We start from the raw sequence: 22516 nt of genomic DNA, 5'->3' as shown, positions 1-22516 counted from the left end.
GGTCTCTCTAACCTGTTCTGGCAATGACGTAAAAAGCACTCTGAAATCTTAGCATCAAAAAACCTCTCCATTCCCCTCACTTCTTGGAACCTCACAGACGGCATGAAAACAGCTCCCTGTCCCAGTGAGTCCATGCTGACAGCCAAACATTAGCTAACACTAATTCTATTTATTCTTCCCACATCCCCATCAAATCCCCCTGATTTAACCACTCACCCACGCTCGAGGGGTAACTTATAACAGCCAATTAACCTAACAACTCACATGTCTTGGGGTGTGAGAGAAAGGCAGGATACACACAAAACCCACGCAGTGAGGGGAGAACATGCAAACTCCACTCAGACAGCACCCGAGGTCAGGACCAAACCCAAGCCTTCGCAGCCGTGAAGCAGCGGCTCTACCCACTGCACCACTGTGCTGACTCTCCCCTCCCACCACAAGGTCAGTGGTGGTGGTGTTGAGGGGACCCTATTTCCTACAGGTAATGCATTGTGAGTGGAGTGTGCAGACGAGGTGAGGCTGGGAATAATGTATGGTGGTATCAGTTGAGAAGACACCTTCTGCCCTGTGAAAGTTGCTCATCCAGCTGCTGCCTGACACGCATTCTTCACTTCCCCTGACAGATGTTCTCAAGCTTTTAAAGTTCTTCCCAATCTGTACAGCAACGGGTGGCAGATTGCAGACTGCAGAGGTCATTGCCATCAATAAAAAAGGTGGAAGCACCCAGCCAATCAAGCTGATGTGGGCAAAGAGACACAGTAATGTTTCCGAACTGGCTGACCTCTGCAATGTATCAGTCTGCGACCCCGGCATTATCATTATTTATTTATTGAGATACAGTCTGGAACAGACCCTTCGAGCCATATCAGCCTGATCTAATCACCGGACAATTTATGTTGACCAATTAACCTGCCAACCGCTACATCCTTGGCTGTGGGAAGAAACTGGAGCACCCGGAGTAAACCCACGCGGTCAAGGGGCGAATGTACAAACTCCTCACAGGCATGCGTCGCCTGTACTGTAAAGCATTGTGCTAACCACTACACTACCGTGCCACCGCATGTCAGAGATATTCCCTTAGAAACATCCAGCTGGCCCTCTCTCTTCTGCAACATAGATAAAGATAAAACAGTATAAAAATACAATAAAATAAATAACATTTAAAAAGATAAGAAAAAAATAAAATAAAGATAAATTATCTTCTCTCTTTCCTAGTTCATGATCTTGAACCTGGATGATTAACTATTTCTGTCTCCACAGATGCTCAGAATCAGCGTGATTATCACTGACATCTGCAGATTTTCTCTTGTTTATGCTGTGAAGTGTTTTGTTTTTTGGCAGTAGTACAGTAGAAAATGTAGAAAGACTACTGTAAACTACAATAAGAAACAAAATAAATACATAAATAGTGCCAAAGAAGAATAGTGAGGTAGTGTTTATGGGTTCATAGACCGTTCAGAAATCTGATGGCAAAGGGGAAGAAGTTGTTCTATACATTCTGCCTGATGGTATACGTTCTATACGTCCTGCCTGATGGTACTAATGAGAAGAGGGCTGTCTGACCCGCTGAGTGTCTCCAGCATTTTTCTGTTTTGTTACAGGTTTCCAGCATCTGCAGTTTTTTTTAACTTTTATTTACTCTATTGGCCTTGTCTTGAAAACTTTTGTTTACTCTATTGGCCTTGGCTTGATTCAAACCAGCCAACCATTCCTCATTCTGTTGTTATCAAAACAATTCCAGAAACTTCCTTGGAAAGTAGAATTCCTCCACTGTTAGTTCCAAGCTTGCATATTTCTCTTAACAAGAAAACAATTGAGGTATAAGAGTGCCCTTTGATGTTATATCTCTCTCCACTTCCCTTCTTCTTGCTCTCTTTCTGGCTTTCAGAACCTTGCAGTCCTGGGATTTGGTCTGAACATTTACTGAAGTTAAGGAACCTGATGTAGTGGCTTAGTAGCCTCTCAGCTGGATGCCTCTTGCCAGATCACCTTCATGTTTCCAGTGAGGCCTTAAAGCCAGAATCTGCCCGTACCACACACTTGCCAGATGCCCCTTTTGAAGAGTGGAGTAATTACTGTCACCTGTACCAAGATGCAATGAAAGTCTTTGTTTCACATGCCACCCATACAGAATCATTTCATTACTTTAGTACAAGGGAAAAGTGATAACAGAAGTCAGAAAATAATATTACAATTACAAAGTGCGGAGCAGGTAGGCAGTCAGCTGCAAGGCCACGACGAGGTAAAGAAAGCCATCTTGTCTTGTCTCTCTTTGCTGCAGGTAGACCTCGTGGAACTGGAGAATGGAATGACCAACAGATCCATCTTAATCCGAGGGGAAAGTGTGTCAACCCCAATGAGTAAGGCATGGGCAGCCGGTAACCGTGACGCACTCGCCAAGGTAATGCACCATTGGCCGTGAGTTAGTCAAGAGCAACAGGCAAATATACTCCTCATCCTTGCAGCCCTAGGAGCACTTCCATTTCCTCTCAGTTCATGGGTCAGAAACGGGCCCTTCAGCCCACTGACCTGTTTTATGCTACTCCCAGCTCAATCCATCCTCATCCTCCTCAAACTCCCATCAACTCCCCCCTGCCCCAAAGTTCTACACTCTAAGGACAATTTACAGTAGCTGATTAGCCTCCTGACCTGCATGTGTTTGGGATGAGGAAGGAAACCAAAATACAGTCAATCTAAAATGAGGAGCAATATCTTCACTGAGTGACAGTGTATCTTTGGAATTTGCTACCCTGAGGCTCAGACACTAAGTTCAGTCAAAACAGAATCTAAAAGATTCCTGGACATTATGAGAATCGTGGGAAAACCCCCCACGGTCACAGATAAAACATGCAAACTCACTACAGATAGAACCAGGGTTCAGGGGCTGTGAGGCTACAGCCCCACCACCTGTGTTGCCCATTTTCTTCCAGTCCTCTTGCTTCCTGTCTTGGATGCAGAAATTCCATAGCCAAGATAATTCCATGTCTGCTAGTTACCTTTGCCAAATACGACCCCCCGCCATCACAGGCCTATGTCAGTTAGCTCCTCTTGGTCCAATTTAATTGAGGCCATAGGCTCTCTAGGCCAACATCAGCAATTGGTGTTGCTGCATCCTGTCTAGGAGCAGGACACTGACTGACTGACCCTGATCAGACAGAAGGATAAAGGATTGGCCATCCTGAGTTGTTCTGCCATTCATCAAATGTGCGGTGGGCCTCCTAAATCTGCATAGTCTACAGTTTCCTTCATACCTTTTGGTTAACGAATCCTGGATTTGAAATGAACAATTTGTAATTGGTTTATGAATGTCACATTTACTGAGGAACAGTGAAAAATTGTTTTGCATGCCATCTGCAGATGTCATTTCACAACATAAGTATATCCAGACAGTACAAAGGGGAAAGCAAGGGGAACACAAAATACAGTCAATCTAAAATGAGGAGAAATATCTTCACTGAGTGACAGTGTATCTTTGGAATTTGCTACCCTGAGGCTCAGACACTAAGTTCAGTCAAAACAGAATCTAAAAGATTCCTGGACATTATGAGAATCAAGGGATATGGGAAAAAGCAGGCGAGGTAGAAGAGCATCTTGATAAAAGGCAGAACAATCTAGAGGGGCCGAGTGGCCTAGTTCTGCTCCTATTTCATATGTTCTTCTGTTCTAACAGTCTAACTTCAGCTGCTGTTTATGCATTGAGATGCAAATCTCTAACACCTTTTGCTTAGAGAAATGTTTTTCTGGTTAGATCTAGATAAGATTTTTGACTACATCACCAATCAGTTGAACTAGTTTTTGGTAGTTCAATTTCGCTTAATTGTTTATTTCTTTTTAATTGCTTAAAATTTTTGATCAAATTACCTCTTAAACTTCAAAATTCCAAGGTACGTGCACATGGTTTCCATAATTTCTCCCTGTAAGCTTACCCTTAGAAACTACACTTTAGTAAAAACAGGAACACTCAGTAGGTCAGTCAGCATCTATAGAGAGAGAAGTAGTTCATGTTTCAGGTTGAAGATCCTTTGTCAGAAATGGGAAAGAGAGAAAGCAAATCTCTCTTAATAAGTGGCAAATATCTCTGCTTGGATGCAGTCTGAAGGGATGGTTCTTGAATTCAATTGAGAGATCTTTTGGGAATTTATAGATACAGAGTGGCTTAGCTGGTAGAACCACTGTCTAATAGCTTCAGAGACCCAGGTTCAAATCTGACCTCCTGTACTATCCATGTGGTGTTTGCATGTTGTCCTTTTGACTATCTGGGTGCTCCAGTTTCCTCCCACACCCCAATGACATGCAGGTCAATAGATTAATTGGTTACTGTAAATTCCCCCTTAGTGTGTAGGTGAGTGGTAGAATCTGGTGGCCGGGGGGCGGGGGGGGGTGCGGTGGGCGTCAGGTTTGCAGTTGATGAGAATCTGGGGACAATAAAATGAGATGAGTGTAAGTGAATGGAAATAGAAACAGAATCCTACTGATGCTGGAAATATAAAGTAAAAGCAAACATGGAAATGCAAACATGAGGAAATCTGCAGATGCTAGAAATTCAAGCAACACACACAAAATGCTGGTGAACGCAGCAGGCTAGACAGCATTCATAGGAAGAAGCACAGTCGACGTTTCGGGCCGAAACCCTTCGTCAGGACTAACTGAAGGAAGAGATAGTAAGAGATTTGAAAGTGGGAGGGGGAGGGGGAGATCCGAAATGATAGGAGAAGACAGGAGGGGGAGGGATGGAGCTAAGAGCTGGAAAGTTGATTGGCAAAAGGGATACAAGGCTGGAGAAGGGAGCGGATCATGGGATGGGAAGCCTAGGGAGAAAGAAAGGGGGAGGGGAGCACCAGAGGAAGATGGAGAGCAGGCAAGGAGTTATTGTGAGAGGGACAGAGAGAGGAAAAAAGAGAGAAAGAGAGAGAAAAAAAGGAAAAAATAATAAGTAAATAAAGGATGAGGTAAGAACAGGAGGAGGGGCATTAACTGAAGTTAGAAAAGTCAATGTTCATGCCATCAGGTTGGAGGCTACCCAGACAGAATATAAGGTGTTGTTCCTCCAACCTGAGTGTGGCTTCATCTTTACAGTAGAGGAAGCCGTGGATAGACATATTCTGGAAATACTGAGAACCAAAAGGGTGCACCTGTGTGAAGAGAAACAGAGCTAACTTTTTAGGTTGAAGACCCTTCCTCAGAACTGAGGAGATAAAAGAAACTTGGTGGGAGAGGGAGATGTCTCTGATAGGATCAAACTGCAGTACACTTGTGGGGATAAGTAGAAAGCTTATGTGGTCAGTGAGTGAATAGGACCAATTGGAGAGTAAGAACTGATAGAGTGATTCTTGGTTTTAGCACATTTCCATTTGGCAACTGACTTTGGCTGCCAGTCTTCACATTTGAATACGTATTGTGGATTTAATTTGGAGTCCAGCTCAGTGAGCAGTTGGAGAGCGAGAGCATAAGGACTGTAGGAATTGCAAAATGCAGAGCAGGAAGACATGCATGTCAGGTCCTCCCATTTCAGAGCAGAAAAAGTAAACAAGCTAAGCCAATTGTACTGATGTAAAAAAGAAACTGAGTTACCTGATATTGTAGGGTTCAATATCGAGTCCAGGAGGTCACAGCACGCCTGGACAGAGGATGAGGAGCTGTTCGTCAAGCTTGCAATAGGCCTCATAATAACAGTGCAGGAGATCACAGACTGGTAGGTCAGAGTTGGAGTGGAATGGGGAATTAAAGTGACAGCGATAGAAAGATCAGGGACATCTTGAGGAATGAATGTAAAGTAATCATCCAATTTGTGTTTGGTCTCTCCAGTGTAGAGGCGACCACATTGTGAACACTGATTGCAGTGCACCAGATTGGAAGAAGTACATGTGAATGCTGTTTCATCTGGAAAGACTGTTTGGGTCCCTAGATGAAGGGAAGGAAAGAAGTGGAAGGATAAGTGATGCATTACTTGTAGTTGCAAGGGAAAGTGCAGTAAGAAGTGGCAGATGTTGGCAATTGGAAAAGTGGACCAAGGGGACAGTTCCTGAAAGATGCTGAAAGAAGAGGGAAAGTTGTGTCTGCTGGTGCAGTCTCTGAAAGTGGTGGAAATTGAGGGGGAAGATCTGTTGAAAGTGGAGGTTGGTGGCTGGAAGGTGAGGACAGGGGAATGATTCTTTTTCTGTTCTAGGACAGGGGCTGAGAGCAGAGGCATATGAAACTGATGAGATGTGTTCAAGGGCTTTGTTAGCAATGGTAAAGGAGAAGGAAGACTTTTCAGAGCACTTGTACAGAAAGTCTCATCATCAGAGCAGATATGATGGAGATGGAGGAACTGGAAGAGTGGACTAGTGTCCTTATAGGAGGCAGTGTGGATTATCTGGCCTGTCTCCTGAGTGATATCTAGAAGACAGAAAGACGAGTCATAGTATGAACATGTGAGGGCAGGACAGAAACTGGCAGTCAAAGTAATGAAACCATTGAGTTCTGCATGGCTACAGGAAGCAGCATCAATGCAGTATTGATGTGTGGCTAGGTGGGTAGCGGTTAAGGTGATGGGCTAAAGGACTTGTTTCTATGCTCTAGGACTCTTTACCATTAGCATGTTCACTCTTACTTCCTGTAAAATCCCAGGATGGAATTCACCTAATCTTAGGGGTTTAGCACTCTTCACCACCACCCACCTCCAAGATGCCAACTGCCAGTGGAAGCTGGATGTATAAGCACAAAGTAATGTAAACTTAATTTAGTCCAATCCTAGTTGCTTTCTAACCATTTCTTAGTCATTGCACGTGACTGCTTGCTGCAGACAGCTGCTCCATAGTGTTGCAGACAGTGATCGGACCTCCACAGAGCCACGGCCATCTGGTGGTCAACGGAGTGGGTTTACAGCCATTGTATTCTCCGCCTGAAACTCACTCATCCAGGAATGGAGGCTCTGGAGGTAATTGCAAACTTCACTGGAGACCTCTCCCACACCTTACAACAAACTCGGAGTTCACAGAGTTCTTAAATATTTTTCCATTTTTTATGATCTGGGATTGTCAGCATTTATTGTCCACCCCTAATTGCCCTTGAGAAGACCATAAGATATAGGAGCAGAATTAGGCCATTTGGCCCATCAAGTCTTCTCCACCATTTCATCATGGCTAATCCATTTTCCTTTCAGCCCCAATCTCCTGCCTTCTCTCCATAACCCTTCATGTACTGAGCAATCAAAAATCTATCAACCTTCACCTTAAAAATACAGAAAAAAAATTTAGGAAGTAGTCAACCCTTTCATTTCTTCTACCAAAGTGCATGATCATACACTTCCCTACACTTTATTTCATCCGCCATTGTTTTGCCCATTCTCCTAATCTGTCTATGACCTTCTGTAGCCTCTCTACTTCCTCAAAATTACCAGCCACTCCACCTATCTTCATATCGTCTTCAGACTTTGCAACAAAGCTATCAATTCCATCATCCAAATCATTGACATATACTGTAAAAAGAATCGGACCCAACACAGACCCCTGTGGAACACCACTAGTCACAGGCAGTCAACCAGAAAAGGCTCCCTTCATTCCCACTCTTTGCTTCCTGCCAATCAGCCACTGCTTTATCCATGCTAAAATCTTTCCTGTAATGCCGTGAGCTTGTAGCTTGTTAAGCAGCCTCGTGTGGCACCTTGTCAAAGGCCTTCTGAAAATCCAAGTACACAACATCAACCGATTCTCCTTTGCCTTTCCTGATTGCTGTTTCTTCAAAGAATTCCAACAGATTTGTCAGGCACAATGTTCCCTTGAGGAAACCATACTGGCTACAGCCTATTTTATTATGTGCCTCCAAGTACCCTGAGACCTCATCCTTAATTATCGACTCCAACATCTTCCCAACCACTGAGGTCAGAGTAACTGGCCTATAGTTTCCTTTCTTCTGCTTCTCTGCCTTCTTGAATAGTGGAGTGACGTTTGCAATGTTCTAGTCTTCCTGAATCTTACTGAACCATATTGAAATCCCCCATGAGTATTGTAACATTGTCCTTTTGGCCTGCATTTTCTATCTCCTGTTGTAATTTGTAGGCCTCATCCTTCCTACTGTTTGGGGGTCTGTATACAGCTCCCATCAGGGTCTTTTTACCCTTGCAGTTCCTTAGCTCTATCCACAATGATTCAACACCTTCCGACCCTGTGTCACTTCTTTCTAATAATTTGATTTTATTTTTTACCAACGGAGAAATGCCACCCCCTCTGCCTTCCTGCCTGTTCTTTTGATACAATGCATATCCTTGGACATTCAGCTCCCAGCTATAATCTTCTTTCAGGCATGATTCATTCAGTAATGACCTCAAAATCATACCTGCCAATCTGTAACAGTGCTGCAAGTTCATCCACCTTATTCTGTGTACTGCGCGCTTTCAAATACAACACCTTCAGTCCTGTATTCACCCTTTTCAATTTTGTCTGCCTTATATGTAACCCTCAGGTTCGGCCCACATGCGTTTGTCTTGGGGAAGAAAAACTTGAGAAACCTTGATTGTGTGGATGCTGCGTGATGTGTTGCCCGGTTACAAATCTGTACCACAAAATATCAGACAGTACACCATATGCAATTAAACGATTTTGCTTTATAATTCATAATCTGACTACAGGGTTAGTAAAGAAAACAAAAAGAAAAAGGGCCCATTTTAATGAAACAGTCTAATTTGCACATTGGAGCTCATGGTTGTCCGTCTATTCAGTCCCCATCAAACTCCTCCGAGTGTCATCGACTCCCGAACCCTCACTCCAAGTCCTCTCCATCCTGTGGTGTACCAACTCTCTCCACTCACGTCTTCTCTCTTCATTCCTCACCGACAAAAGACCGCGAAGCCCTTCTCTCAGACACACAAGAAAGAAGCAACATCCCTCTCACTGGATGGCACACATTCCAAAGCCCCCGTTATCTCTAGTCATAACCCAAACACTGCTGCTACAGAGAAACCATTAGATTAGCAGTGAAACATTACAGACCGTTACATATATGTTGCAACTCATCCTGTTGACTGCAATTTTTGCCCTGTCAACAGCCTCTCCTCACTACACATTGCCTCCGTTTGTAAACCAGCTACCTCATCTACAGCACTATTATCCGCCTTTCCTATGATACTTCTGGCATTGAAATATACACACTAGTTGCATCATGCTCAACCTTTTGATTCCTAACTTTCTCCAAGGCCTTACCAACAACTACCTCCTCAACCTCTCCACTAACTGTCTGGCACTCTGGTTCCCATCCCCTTGCAACTCTACTTTAAATCTCATCATGCAGCATTAACAAATCTTCCTGCAAGATATTAATCCCCAACCATTTCAGGTGCAAACTGTCCTTTCTGTACAGGTCCCACCTTCCCTGGAAGTGAGCCCAATGATCTAAAGATCTTACACCAACTCCTTAGCCATGTATTAAACTGTATAATCTTCCTAGTTCTGGCCTCACTAGCACGTGGCATGGGTAGAAATCCTGAGATCACAACTGTGGAGGTCCTGCCTTTTAACTTAGAACCTAACTCCCTGAACTCCCTATGTAGAACGTCGTCACTCGTCCTGCCCACGTCATTGGTACCTACATGGACCACAACTTCACGGCTGCTCACTCTCCCACTTGAGAATGCTGAGGACTCGATCTGAGATATCCCGGACCCTGGCATCTGGGAGGCAACATACCATCCGGGAATCTCGTTCTTGCCCACAGAACCTCCGGTCTATTCCCTTAACTAATGAATCCCCTATCACCACAGCTTGCTTCTTCTCCCCCCTTCCCTTTTGAGTCACAGAGGCAGACTCAGTGCCAGAGACTCGACCACTGCAATTTCCTCTGTTAGGTCATCCCCCCCGACAGTATCCAAAGCAATATACCTGTTGTGGGAGATGGCCACAGGGGTACTCTTCCCTGGATGTTTAACCCCTTTCACCTTCTTGATAGTCACCCAGTCCCTGTGTTCTGCACCTTGCGTGTAACTACCTCTCTATGTGCCTTATCTATCATCCCCTCAGACTCCCGAATGATCTGGAGTTCACTCAGTTCCAGTTCCAGCTCCAACATGTTAAGGCGGATTGTTAGAAGCTGCAGCTGGATGCACTTCTTGAAGTTGTTGTTATCAGGGACACTGAGCGTCTCTTTGCCTTCCCATGTCCCACAAGGGGAGCATTTCATTATCCTGCCTGGCATCCCCACTGTCCTTGCTGAGCAGATTTAAAGAAGATAATGAAAAAAACTTGAGCTTGTCTGTCCTTTGCTTTCTCTGACTGAAGTTTGTTTTTTCTGAAGCCTCAAGATCACCACTCTGACTCTGTCCACTCAGATGATGGCCGCTCCGCTTGCCCCTGCCCTCCTTTCACTTGCTGTTGCTAATCAATGGCAAACAGCGATTGGTCACTGGTCAAAGCTCTTTTTCACCGTACCGACCTGCTGCTGCCTCTTGTCCCCTGATTGAAGTCCCTTCCTGTCAAAACTTCCAACGTTTCAGACTGGATGCTGGACAAAGCTCTTTTTTCCTGGGAGCTAGAAAGCTAAGTAGGTAGTAGTAAGCCCACTTGAACTGCTACTGTGTGTATACTGAGGGTGTTCCTACAATGCTGTTGTCGAGGGAGTTCCACAAATTAGTCTAACAGTGGTGAAGGACTGGTGAGATATTTGCAGGTCGGGTTGGTGTGTGGTTTGAGGAACAACCTGCAGGCTGTGGTTCTCCCTCATCCCTACTGGCCTTGTGCTTCTTGGTGCTCCTCATATGTAGCCGGTATGTGTGTGTGTGTGTGTGTGTGTGTGTGTGTGTGCGCGCGCACATTTGGGTATGTTTGTGTGTCTATGTGTGCATATTGTGAGTGTGTATGTGGAGATCGGATTGTGTTTCATATGGAAGCTCATTTTATTACAACTCGTCATTTATTTTCTGCTTTGTTCCACTGACAAACTAAATCAGCCTAGTAAAACGAGCCTTCACCCACCCCTACATACCTTCTGTGTGGCTCTTGTTTTCCTGCTCTGACTCCAGATCCATTAACACCTAAAAATCCTCAAACACGAGGAAATCTGCAGATGCTGGAAATTCAAGCAACACACACAAAATGCTAGATGCTGCCTGACCTGCTGCATTCCACCAGCATTTTGTGTGTGTTACCTAACAATCCTGTTGACTTGTGTTGAATCCACTCAGTGACGGGCTCTCCTGGGTAGATAGATTGACTCACATCTGGGTGAAGAAATGTTCCCTCATCCCCGCCGTGACCAGGCAATCTGAGACTGTGATCACATGTGAGTTCTGAATGTTCTATCTTCAGGGAAATTTCTACCCTGTTGGGAAGACTCATTGAAACATAGGAGATATCTCACTTTCATCTAAACTTGAGTGGGAACAGGCTCCACTCATGCAGGTATTAAGCCTCTGACGTGTAACTTATTCCTTGGGTCATATTCCTGAAGTGGGATGGGGTGGGGAAGGTATCTATAATCTGGACCACACAAGAATGTTTAACATTTAATCTGTGCCAGGGTTTAAAATAATACCACCTCTCTGTTTCTATCAGGCAATTTACAGCCATCTCTTTGTGTGGATTGTGAATAAAGTTAACACTGTGATCTACACACACCCCGCCAGTAATTCAGGAAAGGTCTCTTCAATTGGTCTCCTTGACATCTTTGGCTTTGAGAACTTTGACGTAAACAGGTACCCAGTTTCCCTTCCATTATTTTGCAACAGGGCAAAGAGTAATGTATGGTCTGTTTACTTATTTAAATGTATATGACTTATTCTCTGTCTTGCATGGTTGCTTGGGTCATCTTTGAGCTCTCAATGTGCGTTGGGGAATTTTGTTTTCATTGGATCTCATCCATGAGCAGGAGAAGGCCCAGGGTTGCAGGCCAGGGAGTAAACAGAAACACAGCATCCTCTATTTAGCCCAAAGGAGTGGGAGAAGTGGGCAGCACTGTGGCTCACTGGCTAGAGCCACTGCCTCATGGTGTCCAAGACCCATGTTTGACCCTGACCTCTGGCTTTGCACGTTCTCCCTCTCACCCAGGTGCTCTGTTTTCCTCCCACGTCTCAAAGATGTGTATGTTTGTAGGCTAGTTGGCCATTGTAAATTACATCTAGTGCGTAGGTAAAGGGTGGAAATGATGAGAGTGTGCAGAGAATAAAAGAGGATGAATGTGGTATTAGTGTAAATGGCTAAGATGATGGGCACAGCTTGAGTGGGGCAAAGAGCTTCCTCCTAAGTGGTAAGAACATACGACATGAGACTACAGTAACTGTATTTCATAAGTACTACATTTACAATCCCCTGTGGACCTCTATAACAACAAGTTCAGATTTTCATCTTGTAAACTTAAGATATACACATACATGTTCATAAAGTCATGGAGAGATTTTGAGGAGGTGACGAAGGGGAATGATGAGAGTAGAGCAGTGGATGTTCTATACATGGACTTCATTAAAGCTGACAGCAAGGTTCCTCATCATAGGCAGATCCAAAAGCTTAAGGCACATGTAACATCTGGAGACTTGGTCAATTAGGTTCATAGTTGACTAGGGTAGAATAGACAGGGGGTAGTGGTGGAAGGGTGGTATCCTAGCTGCAGGTCCGTGACCACTGGTAAGTTGCTCTGCAGGGATCACTGGTAGGATCTCTGCTGTTAGTGATTTATACTCAGTGGCCACTTTATTAGGTACAGGAGGAACTGAATGTATATGTAAATGAGCTGGACTAAACTGGGTATGAGCTGATCATTAAGTTAGTAGGTGACACAAAATTTGGCAGAGTTGTGGGTACTGAGGAAGGCTGTTAAGGGATTCAGCAGGATAGAGATCGGTTGGAAATGTGGACAGAGAAATGGAGTTTAACCTGAACAAGTGTGAGGTGCTGTACTTAGAGAGGTCAAATGTAAAAGGAAAGTATACAGTTGTAGGATTTTAAACATGCGAGAGCCGCTTTATGTGCTTAATAAAAGCCACAGCCCTTTACTTCCATTACAAACAAACCAAAAACAGTCATCTTACACTGACATCATGTCAGACACCATTTCTTAAAGTGAACACAACAACTCAATGACTGTGTTTGTGAATTATGCAGATCAGTTTCTATTATGAACAATATGTGACATCTATCACCCATTACATTACCCTACAAATGGTGTGACGCTTAGAGTATTGATGTGCAAAAGGATCTTAGGGTACAAGTCATAGCTCCGTGAAGGTAACAACGCAAGTGGATAGGGTGGCGAGGAAAGTGTCATTGATTGCAGTGTTGAGTATTGAGTTGGGAAGTCACATTGCAGCTGTATAAACTTTAGTTAGCCTGCATTTGGAGAATTATGCGCAGTTCAGGTCACTAAACTGCAGAAAGGATGTGGAGGCTTTGGAGAGGGTGCAGAAGTAGTTCAGCAGGATATTGCCTGGATTATAGAATAAAACCTATAAAGAGAGGGTTGGACAGACTTAGCTTGTTTCCTCTGGTGTGCTGGAGGCTGAGGGGAAACTACATCAAAATAGATAAAATTATGAGAGACATAAAAGAAATTAATAGTCAGAATCTTTTCCCCAGATGAAAACTGCAAATATTGGAGGGCATCGGTTTAGTGTGACAGGGGCGAAGTTTGAAGGAGATCTATGAGACAAGTTGATTTTACACAGAGGCTGCACTGCCAGGAGAAGTGGTAGAAGCAGATATGATAGCAATATTTAAGAGGTGTTTAGACAGGAAATGAACATGCAGGAAATGGAGGGATAGAGACCATGGGCAGGCAGATGAGATTGACTTAGATTGGCGTTGTGGTTGGCACAGATATTTTGGGTCGAAGGGCCTGTTCTTTACTCTATCTTGCAGCACTGTGTCTCTATTTAATGTAATGTGGACTCTGCACAGCAAAGGGCAAAGACATTCACATTTATTTTGCGGGATGATGTTTTGTTGGACTTTGTGGGTTACAGAAATAGAGGAAGAATTTACAGCACTGTACCAATTTGTGAGAGATCTCCCTCAGATTTATGGTATGCTCAAATTTGTTGGTGTTTTTGCTGTGTTTCGCAGTGGCATCAGATTTGGATCCAGCAATAAGCTGGTATCTCATTGTTCATAAATCCTATTGGTTCAGTATCTGTCTCACCACCTTCTAAGCTCACTAGGTACTGTTACCACTCCTTTTAAACCCAACATGATCCTTTCAAATTCCGTAGCCAGTCCAAATGCAGGGAAGCCCCAAGGGTGTTGTATTACTGTGTGTTTGCTGTGGTCCTGCGTTTCTGCTCCTTCATTTGGTGTCCACTCTTTCCAGTTTCGAGCAGCTGTGCATTAACTTTGCCAATGAGCAGCTACAACAGTTCTTTGTGAGGCACATTTTCAAGGAGGAACAGGCAGAATACAAACAGGAGAATATAGTCTGTCAACACATTGAATATGTTGACAACCAAAAGGCACTGGACGTTCTCAGCATCAAACCAATGAATATCATCTCACTCATTGATGAAGAAAGCAAGTTGCCAAAGGTAAGTTGTCCTGTGTCCTTCTCTTGATTGGTCATTCACTCACAGGATTCCAAATCAAGTCAAATTTATTGTCGGGTGCACACGTATGATGAGGTATAGGTAGAGTGAGGCAGCATAACATAATTTAGATTCAGACAACACACAGAACACAAATTAAAACGACAGTGGAGAAAAAGCCATTGCTAAGTAAGACAATGGTGCAAAAACACAATTAGAAAACATGATTTGAATACTGCAGTTGTTGTGGTGGAGCTGTTTCGGTAAAGTAAGGAATTCTGGAATTCAGACCCAGTGGCAAGGTAATGCCAAGTCAATGAGGGGAATCTGCGGGTGGTGACATTTGCATGAGTTGGCTTAATTTGTTGTATGGTTGATAAAGAAGGCTAGAGGAAAGGTGCAGTGGTTTTTGTCGACTGCACCCTGCACTCAGGTGTGCTGAATGTTGAGGGTGATGAATGGAGCAGCAATCAAGTCCTGGAAGGAGATAAGCTTCCAGGATGCACTCATCCAGGCGAGCAGAGAGTTATCCATCACACCCTTGACTTGAATCTTGGAGATGATGCAAAGACTTCGGGGAGTTACTCTGATCTGATCTGATGGGAGTTATGTGACTGAGCTATTGGGTCTTTGGCCAGAACGCTTCACTGATGTTGGTGATCTCTATCCTGCTGAACCTTTTGACCACCTTCCTCGCTACTCACAGCTCAGCCAATTTTTGTGACATCTGCTAAGGGTCAAGGAGAGAGGACTTGGCTGTCCCTTGTAAAGGTTCATTGCTTGACACAAGTCAGGTCACAGCTGAAAGCAGTCTTCTCCAATTTGGACCTCAGAATGAGGCTGAGGTGGATAGGTGGATGAACACTCTCTCGTTCCCTTTCTGCTGTTTCTCTCTCTCACACACACTGTCACTCATTTTCACTTTCTCTCTATCATGCTTCTTCCTTCCTCCCTCTCTCCCTCTATCCCGCACTCTTCCTCCCTCCCCTTCTTTCTCCCGGTCTCTGTCTTTCACTTCTCTTTCTCTTCCTTCCTCACTTCCTCTTCCTCGTTTAATCTCATTTCTTTCTCTTTCTCTGTCCCTCGCTCCCTCCCCCCCCCCCCCATACACACTGTCATTAATACCAGTGTGCATCAATGATATTTTCTCCTCTGCCACCGATGCTGTGCCCCAGTAGACTCTGGCCTTTGATTTGAAAGACAGTGGGTTTGCCATCCAGGTCCAGAGACTGGACTTCAAGCTGAAGTTGTTTGACTGTAGTATAGAAGGGATGCTGCTAATGTAGAAGTGTTGTCAGGTGGATGATCTCGTAGGCGACTATAATATCTAACTGGAACGGGAATTGGTTATTATTGTCACATTAACTATGGCACAGTGAATACAGCTACATTGTGCCATTCAGACAAATCATTTCATGCATAAGTACCCTGAGGTAGTACAAAGAGAAACAGAATGCAGAATATGGTATTACATTACAGAGAATGCAGAGCGCTATTGTTGGGAAATTATCTCTAGGTCTTGTATTGAGTTTGTCCTTCAACATTGTTGAATAATGGAATCTTGCTTTACACAGATTGACTGCCATACTTTCTACTCTGTATTAGTGTCTGCCCTACGAAGCACACTAGAGTGCCCTGTGGTTGTGAGCTTTGATTTGTTGATGTATGTCTCTCTCCCTTTTCTGCAGGGCACTGATAGGACGATGTTAAACAAGCTGAATAATCACCATAGCAATAGTAGAATCTACCTTCCACCCAAGAGCTCCCACGACACCGAGTTTGGCATTGCACACTTTGCTGGAGTGGTCTACTACAACTCGAATGGTACTGACCCCGTGTGGCAGTCAGCCTCTGTGGATCTTGTTAGTGCAGAGATGGGGGGTGTTCTTCTGTGGAGATATTCTGCAGCTCCAAGAGTTAGAGGAAAACCTCACTGGTGTCCTTTGTGGAAATGAGCCCTCTTGCCAAACCCCCCAAGTCACATGTGACTCCAGTCCAAAAGCCACTTGCTTGTCCATTGAAGTGGCTTTGTAAGCTACCCATTTTCGTTTCTGTAGCTGCCTACAGGTGTACTTTCGTTGGTGACACCCACATCCTTTGGTCTTACATGGCCTTAAGGAGGCAGCTAAGCAACCAGCCATTGTGGGTTCAATTATCAGTTTGGCAGCTGTGGATGATGGTTTGACACCATGATCTGCCCATCCTTGTGTGACTTCCTCCTGAGTCAGTGATTATCACTGGAACAATCTGACAGCCTCCCTAGCGGTTCCTCAAGCCCTAACTGTTCATCTTGCCAGTGTCAGCCATCCCTTTTGAAAAGGTTTCTCCATTCTTGTGTGTGATGGGACCGAGTCAGAGGTGCGCCTCCGGGACCGAGTCAGAGGTGCGCCTCCGGGACCGAGTCAGAGGTGAGCCTCCGGGACCGGGTCAGAGGTGAGCCTCTGGTTGGTCAAACTCTGCGCTGGTGAGGTTGATGGGCATCTGACTGCCAGAGATGAGCCTGGCTGGAGTGAATTGAAGGGGATGTGCTTGAAATATTGAAAATTCTTAAGCTCTCACTGGCATGTCCAGAGGGTAATGCTGGAAGTAGTTTGAAGGAGATTCAACAGGGTAATCCCTGGGGTGAGTAAGTTGTCCTGTCAAGAAAGGCTAGACAGTTTGGGTCTGTATTGCGTGGAATTAATAGGGAAGTGAATAACGTTATCGAGACATATAAAACTAAGATTCTTCTCTCAGACAGTGGTGAGTCTGGAATTCTCTGCTTCTGAGGGTGGTGGAGGCTGGTTTATTAGTATGAGGTGGAGTTAGATAAATATTTGAAAGATCAAAGAATTGAGGGTCAAGGGGAACTGGCATAGAAGAGGAGTTGAGGCCTGGGATTGACCAGCCATGATCATGTTGAATGGTGGGGTTGTCTCGAGGGGCAAATGGGCCCCTGTTCCTGTTTTCTTGTGACTCTCAGGTAAAGGTTGGCTGTCTAACTTCCAATGCTCGAGCTCAGAAACCCGAACCGCAGCCCCTGAAGAAGCCGGGAACCTGATGTGAACTTTTGGTAAGGATGGCAACAGGTGGTGGCCAAGGCTGCAGTTACTGCACCCCTGAACAGTGACACGGGGAGTCCAGGGTCTACCTGTGGGTATCTGGATATGGTACCGGAAGCAACATACACAGAAAGTTGGAGAACCTCAGCAGTCCAAGCAGCATCAATGGAAAAGAGTAAACAGTCGACGTCTCGGGGTGAGCCCCTTCATCAGGACTGGAAAGGAAGGGCAGAAGTCTCCTCTTACTTTCCAGTCCTGAAGAAGTGTCCTGGCCCAAAGCATTAACTGTTTATTCCTCTGGTTAATGCTGCCTGACCTGCTGAGTTCCTCCAGCATCTTGTGTGTGTTGCTTTGGATTTACAGCATCTGCAGATTTTCCCCTGTTCATGGTACCAGAAGGTGGGTTTCCAAATCAGGATGCAATGTCAGCAGCTACTGAGGGGCCTGGGACTGCAAAGGTTTATGAGGTCTGGATTGGTAGATATTCCAGTCTCCTGGGTACTCCAAGGTTCAAATGTGGGAATGGGAGGGATTAGTGAAAGTCTTCTGGGTCTCTTAAAGATTGTGGAAGTTTTCTCAGCTGTTCTTTAGTGTTCCTCTCAGTGTTTAGCCAGGGTCCTCCCCGAGCTGAGATAAGGAATGTAGCCATCCTGAGCACCATGGGGAGGAGGTAAGTTTCTGGGAGCTTGGGGTTCCCTGATGTGCAGCTGCAACAGATCTGACTGAGAGGACATTGTTTTTGTAGTGGTGCTGGTTACCATCCAAACTGCCATACCTCACCCATTCCCCACCTGTACAGCCAATCAGATCCTTAGTGAAGTGAACACTCTACAACCAGGATGTCTGCACACTGCCCGTGGATCTGTCAGACCAGGACTGGGCAGCTATAGGTAGACAATCCCAGCAGCTGAGATGCCTCGTGTCCTTTCAGGCTTCCTCGAGAAGAACAGGGATGATCTGAGCTCCAGCATCATCCAGATGGTGCAGTCTTCCAGCAACACCTTCCTCAAACAAATCTTCCAGAGCAGCTCCGGGTCAGCTTCAGGAAAGAAGACCAACCATCTTCTCGTTCCCTACGGAGGATCCATCAAGGTGCAGATTACAGTGGGTCAACCCACCCTTCCAGTTGTGTTCTGGTACTGTTAGCTCCTGTGCTTTCCCTACACATTCCGAGTGTCTATCCACTCCACTCCCAATGTCTATCCACTCCACTCCATCCCATTCCCAATGTCTATCTGCACCACTTTATCCCATTCCCAATGTCTATTCACTCCATCCCATTCCCAATGTCAATCCAATCCACTCCATCCCATTCCCAGTGTCTGTCCACTCCACCCCATCCCATTTCCAGTGTCTATCTACTCCACCCCACCCCATTCCCAGTGTCTATCCACTCCACTCCATCCCATTCCCAGTTCACTCCAGGCATACTCTCCCCTTCCTGCTTCTGTCCATGGGCATCGCTGGTGGCTGCTACTGTAAGGGAGGGTCAGATCAGCTGAGTGAGCTGGATTATCTCAGCAACAGCACACCCTCGGCCTCACCTACACCTCATCATGTCACACCCTCCCAGAATTCAACCCTTATCTCACCCTGATCCTAAATACAAAGCCTCCAGCAGGGGCGTGAGAGGCCACCTGTGCTCCTTTTTTCTGCTGAGGGTAGAAATGGTTTGCAGCATTGTACTGAGCTTCCAGACACACCAAGGTATCGTTTATTTTCCTGACTCTTCAGATTGCTGGTGATGCTTCCCGAGGATCTATCCTGCAGACGACTGACGGCCACAGGCGCCTGACGACACTCTGCAGCCAGTTCAGGCAGTCTCTGGACAATCTAATGAGAACTCTCAGAGCTAGTCAGCCCTTCTTCATTCGCTGCATCAAGCCCAATAAAGACAAAAAACCTCTGGTAAGGGGCCATCGTGGGATGGTACGGTAAGGTATGGTGGGTGTCCCAGGCCTAGACTAAAGGGAGCTCTGCAGTGTGGATGTCCAGTTCCGACAGGGGTCCAGTGAACAGATGTGGAGTGATGGACTGCTGGTTACAAACCCCAACTTGTGGGGTCCTGTTCCAGATGTGAAGAGATGACTCCATATGTTCAGATGTGGAGTGACAGGGTCTCCACATGGATTTTGAGAGTGGAGACTGGGAATAGGATCGGAAGGTGAGGCTGGAGGCTGGGAATGGGATGGAATTGGATGGTGAGGGTGGAGACTGGGAATGGGATGGAATGGAATGGAATGGAATGGTGAGGGTGGAGACTGGGAATGGGATTGGATGGTGAGGGTGGAGACTGGGAATAGGATGGGATGGTGAGGGTGGAGACTGGGAATGGGATGGGATGGGATGGTGAGGGTGGAGACTGGGAATGGGATGGGATGGTGAGGGTGGAGGCTGGGAATGGGATGGGATGGGATGGTGAGGGTGGAGGCTGGGAATGGGATGGGATTGAATGGTGAGGGTGGAGACTGGGAATGGGACGGAATGGTGAGGGTGCAGACTGGCAATGGGACGGGGTGGTGAGGGTGGAGACTGGGAATGGGATGGGATGGTGAGGGTGGAGGCTGGGAATAGGATGGGATGGTGAGGGTGGAGGCTGGGAATGGGATGGGACAGGATGGTGAGGGTGGAGACTGGGAATGGGACGAGATGGTGAGGGTGGAAGCTGGAAATGGGATGAGATGGTGAGGGTGGAGGCTGGGATGGACTATGATGAAAGTCTCTAGTTAAGGGAAGGAGTCCTTTGCTCTGTCCTTCCATCATTCTCTGCAGCCATTGTCCATCCTATTAGTTCTCTGTTGTCACGTTGCCTGATCTCCTCTGATGTGGGACCAATATGTTTCAATAATGAATTTCTCCTACAGACTTAAACCTTCCAGTGTGTTTTTAATCTCATGTTGTGATTCCTTCCAGCTGTTTGATCGGGAGTTATGCATTAAACAGTTACGATATTCTGGAATGGGAGAGACTATTCATATCCGCAAGTCAGGTTACCCCGTTCGCTTCACCTTCTCAGATTTTATAGAGAAGTACAAGGTTACAGTGAGGTCAGCGCTGTGGAAGGGCACAGAGGTAAGCTAGGCAAATGGCTGCCTGAACTTTCTGCCGATTCCAATCAGACGTTTTGTTTGTGGTGTTACATAATAATAGAATCATAGAGCATGGAAACAGCCCTTCAACCCAGCTAGACACGTCAACTAAGACGTCCATTTAAGTTGGTCTCATTTGCCCCCATTTGATCAATATCCTTTCCTATCCTTGTACCCATCCAAGAGTCTTTTAATTGTTAATGAAACAGCCTCAACTACTTCCTCTGGCAGCTTGTTCCATATATGTGCCACCTAGTGTGTGTAAAAAAAACTTGGCCTCGGGATCCTATGGAATCTTTACCCTCTCCATTGCCCTCTAGTTCTTGATTGTCTAACCCTGAGAAAATGATAGTGTACCTGCCATGATTTTATGTAGCACCTGTAATATAATACAATACCCCAGTCTCCTGTGCTCCAATGAACAGCCCCTGTGGTGCTTGGAATGTGGCCTGCTCAGCCTCTCTGTACAGCTCAGTCAGTGTTAGAGTTGCATTAATTGACGTAAGCACAGGTACACATATCCACAAGTACAATGATAAACTTAGTGGCATCACAGGCACATACAGTAGCTCCAGATGATTGAAGGTTCAAGATCATTCAGTGCCATTTCCAGTACACAAGTGTAAAGGAAACAAAATACTCCCGATCCACTACAGCACAAAAAAAAATATGAAGAACACAATAATAAAAATTGCAGTAAATATAAATACACAGGATAGATTATATACAGAGATTGATTGTGTGTCCATGAAGTGATGCTAGGCACAGGAGTACCTCTACATAAGGTGACAGGAAATGATAAAGTAGTGGTGGTTGGGAGTGTGATGGGGTGTGTTAGTGGCGGTGGAGGTGTTGCTCAGCCTTACTGCTTGGGGAAAATAACTGTTCTTGAGTCTGATAGTCCTAGTATGGATGCTACGTAGCCATCTCCCAGATGGGAGTGGGATAAACAGCCTGTGAGCAGGGTGGTGGGGTCCTTCATGATGTTGCTGGCCTTCTTCCGGTACCTTTCTGTACGTATCTCCTTGATAGCGGGTAGGTGGGCGTCAGTGATGCATTGGGGAGTTTTGGCTACGCATCGCATTCCTGTCCACCACAGTTCAGTTTCTGTACCTGTCAGGACGCTGGAGCAGGGATCTAATCACAGACCCAGTACTGTGCACACAGCGATATTAATTGAGTAACAAATCCCGAGGTGAAAACAAAGTCGGCGTCAAAGTTCATGCCGAAATCAGAACATCCAGAGGAATCCAAAAACCAGAATCAGGAAACAGGCAGAGTTGATGTTCAGACAGACAAAGTTCCGATACAAATGCTGGAAAGGCTCAGGAAATCTCATTGGCACAATCTGGCACAAACAGGTGAAAGCACAGGACTAAAATACACTGAGCAATAAACAGAGAGGCAGATGATAGGTGGAGCACAATGAGACAGAAGTGACAGCAATACAGGTAATAATGAGAAACAGGTGAGAGGTGGAGTACTCAGTAATACAGGGACCGGAGTAGAGCAGGTGGCAAGAAAGATGGGACAGGGAGGGGAAAGGGAGGCATTTATATCAAATACAAATGAGTGTTGCAGTTACTAGGGTAGGTAATGGAAACAGAAGAGAGGAAATTGTGTGGACTAGGTTAAGGCTGGGGCATTGTGCATTAAACAAAACATTGAAAATGATAGGGAAACACCAGACAGGATTGTGTGAGGAATATCAGGAAGAGGAGTCAGTAGAACATGTAGTTCTGAGTTGCAGGAGGTATGGGATACAGAGAGAGATGATGAGAAATAAATTAAGGGAGTTGGGGATGCAGGAATTCACATTAAAAGGGTTGCTGGGCATGGGTGAGAAAGCACAAGTCCAGGTATTTTTAGCGTTTTTAAGGGGTACAGGGGTTTTTTATAGAATATGACGAATA

General features: G+C 45.4%; 1 protein-coding gene across 1 annotated transcript in view; it reads left to right on the top strand.

Moving 5' to 3' along the window:
- Positions 1-22516, top strand: part of LOC140197064 (unconventional myosin-VIIa-like) — a 262976-nt gene that overhangs the window by 27755 nt on the left and 212705 nt on the right. Inside the window, exons 10-16 of the mRNA XM_072256983.1 lie at positions 2282-2401; positions 11523-11662; positions 14266-14476; positions 16162-16297; positions 18446-18606; positions 19249-19422; positions 20428-20586. Of these exons, the coding sequence (XP_072113084.1) occupies positions 2282-2401; positions 11523-11662; positions 14266-14476; positions 16162-16297; positions 18446-18606; positions 19249-19422; positions 20428-20586 (1101 nt within the window). The remainder of the gene's footprint in view (positions 1-2281; positions 2402-11522; positions 11663-14265; positions 14477-16161; positions 16298-18445; positions 18607-19248; positions 19423-20427; positions 20587-22516) is intronic.

This window comes from Mobula birostris, chromosome 4, assembly GCF_030028105.1.
Source record: "Mobula birostris isolate sMobBir1 chromosome 4, sMobBir1.hap1, whole genome shotgun sequence".
NCBI classification, from domain to species: Eukaryota; Metazoa; Chordata; class Chondrichthyes; order Myliobatiformes; family Myliobatidae; genus Mobula; species Mobula birostris.
The sequence above is the reverse complement of the archived record's forward strand: the minus strand, read 5'-3'. Positions and strand labels throughout refer to the sequence as shown.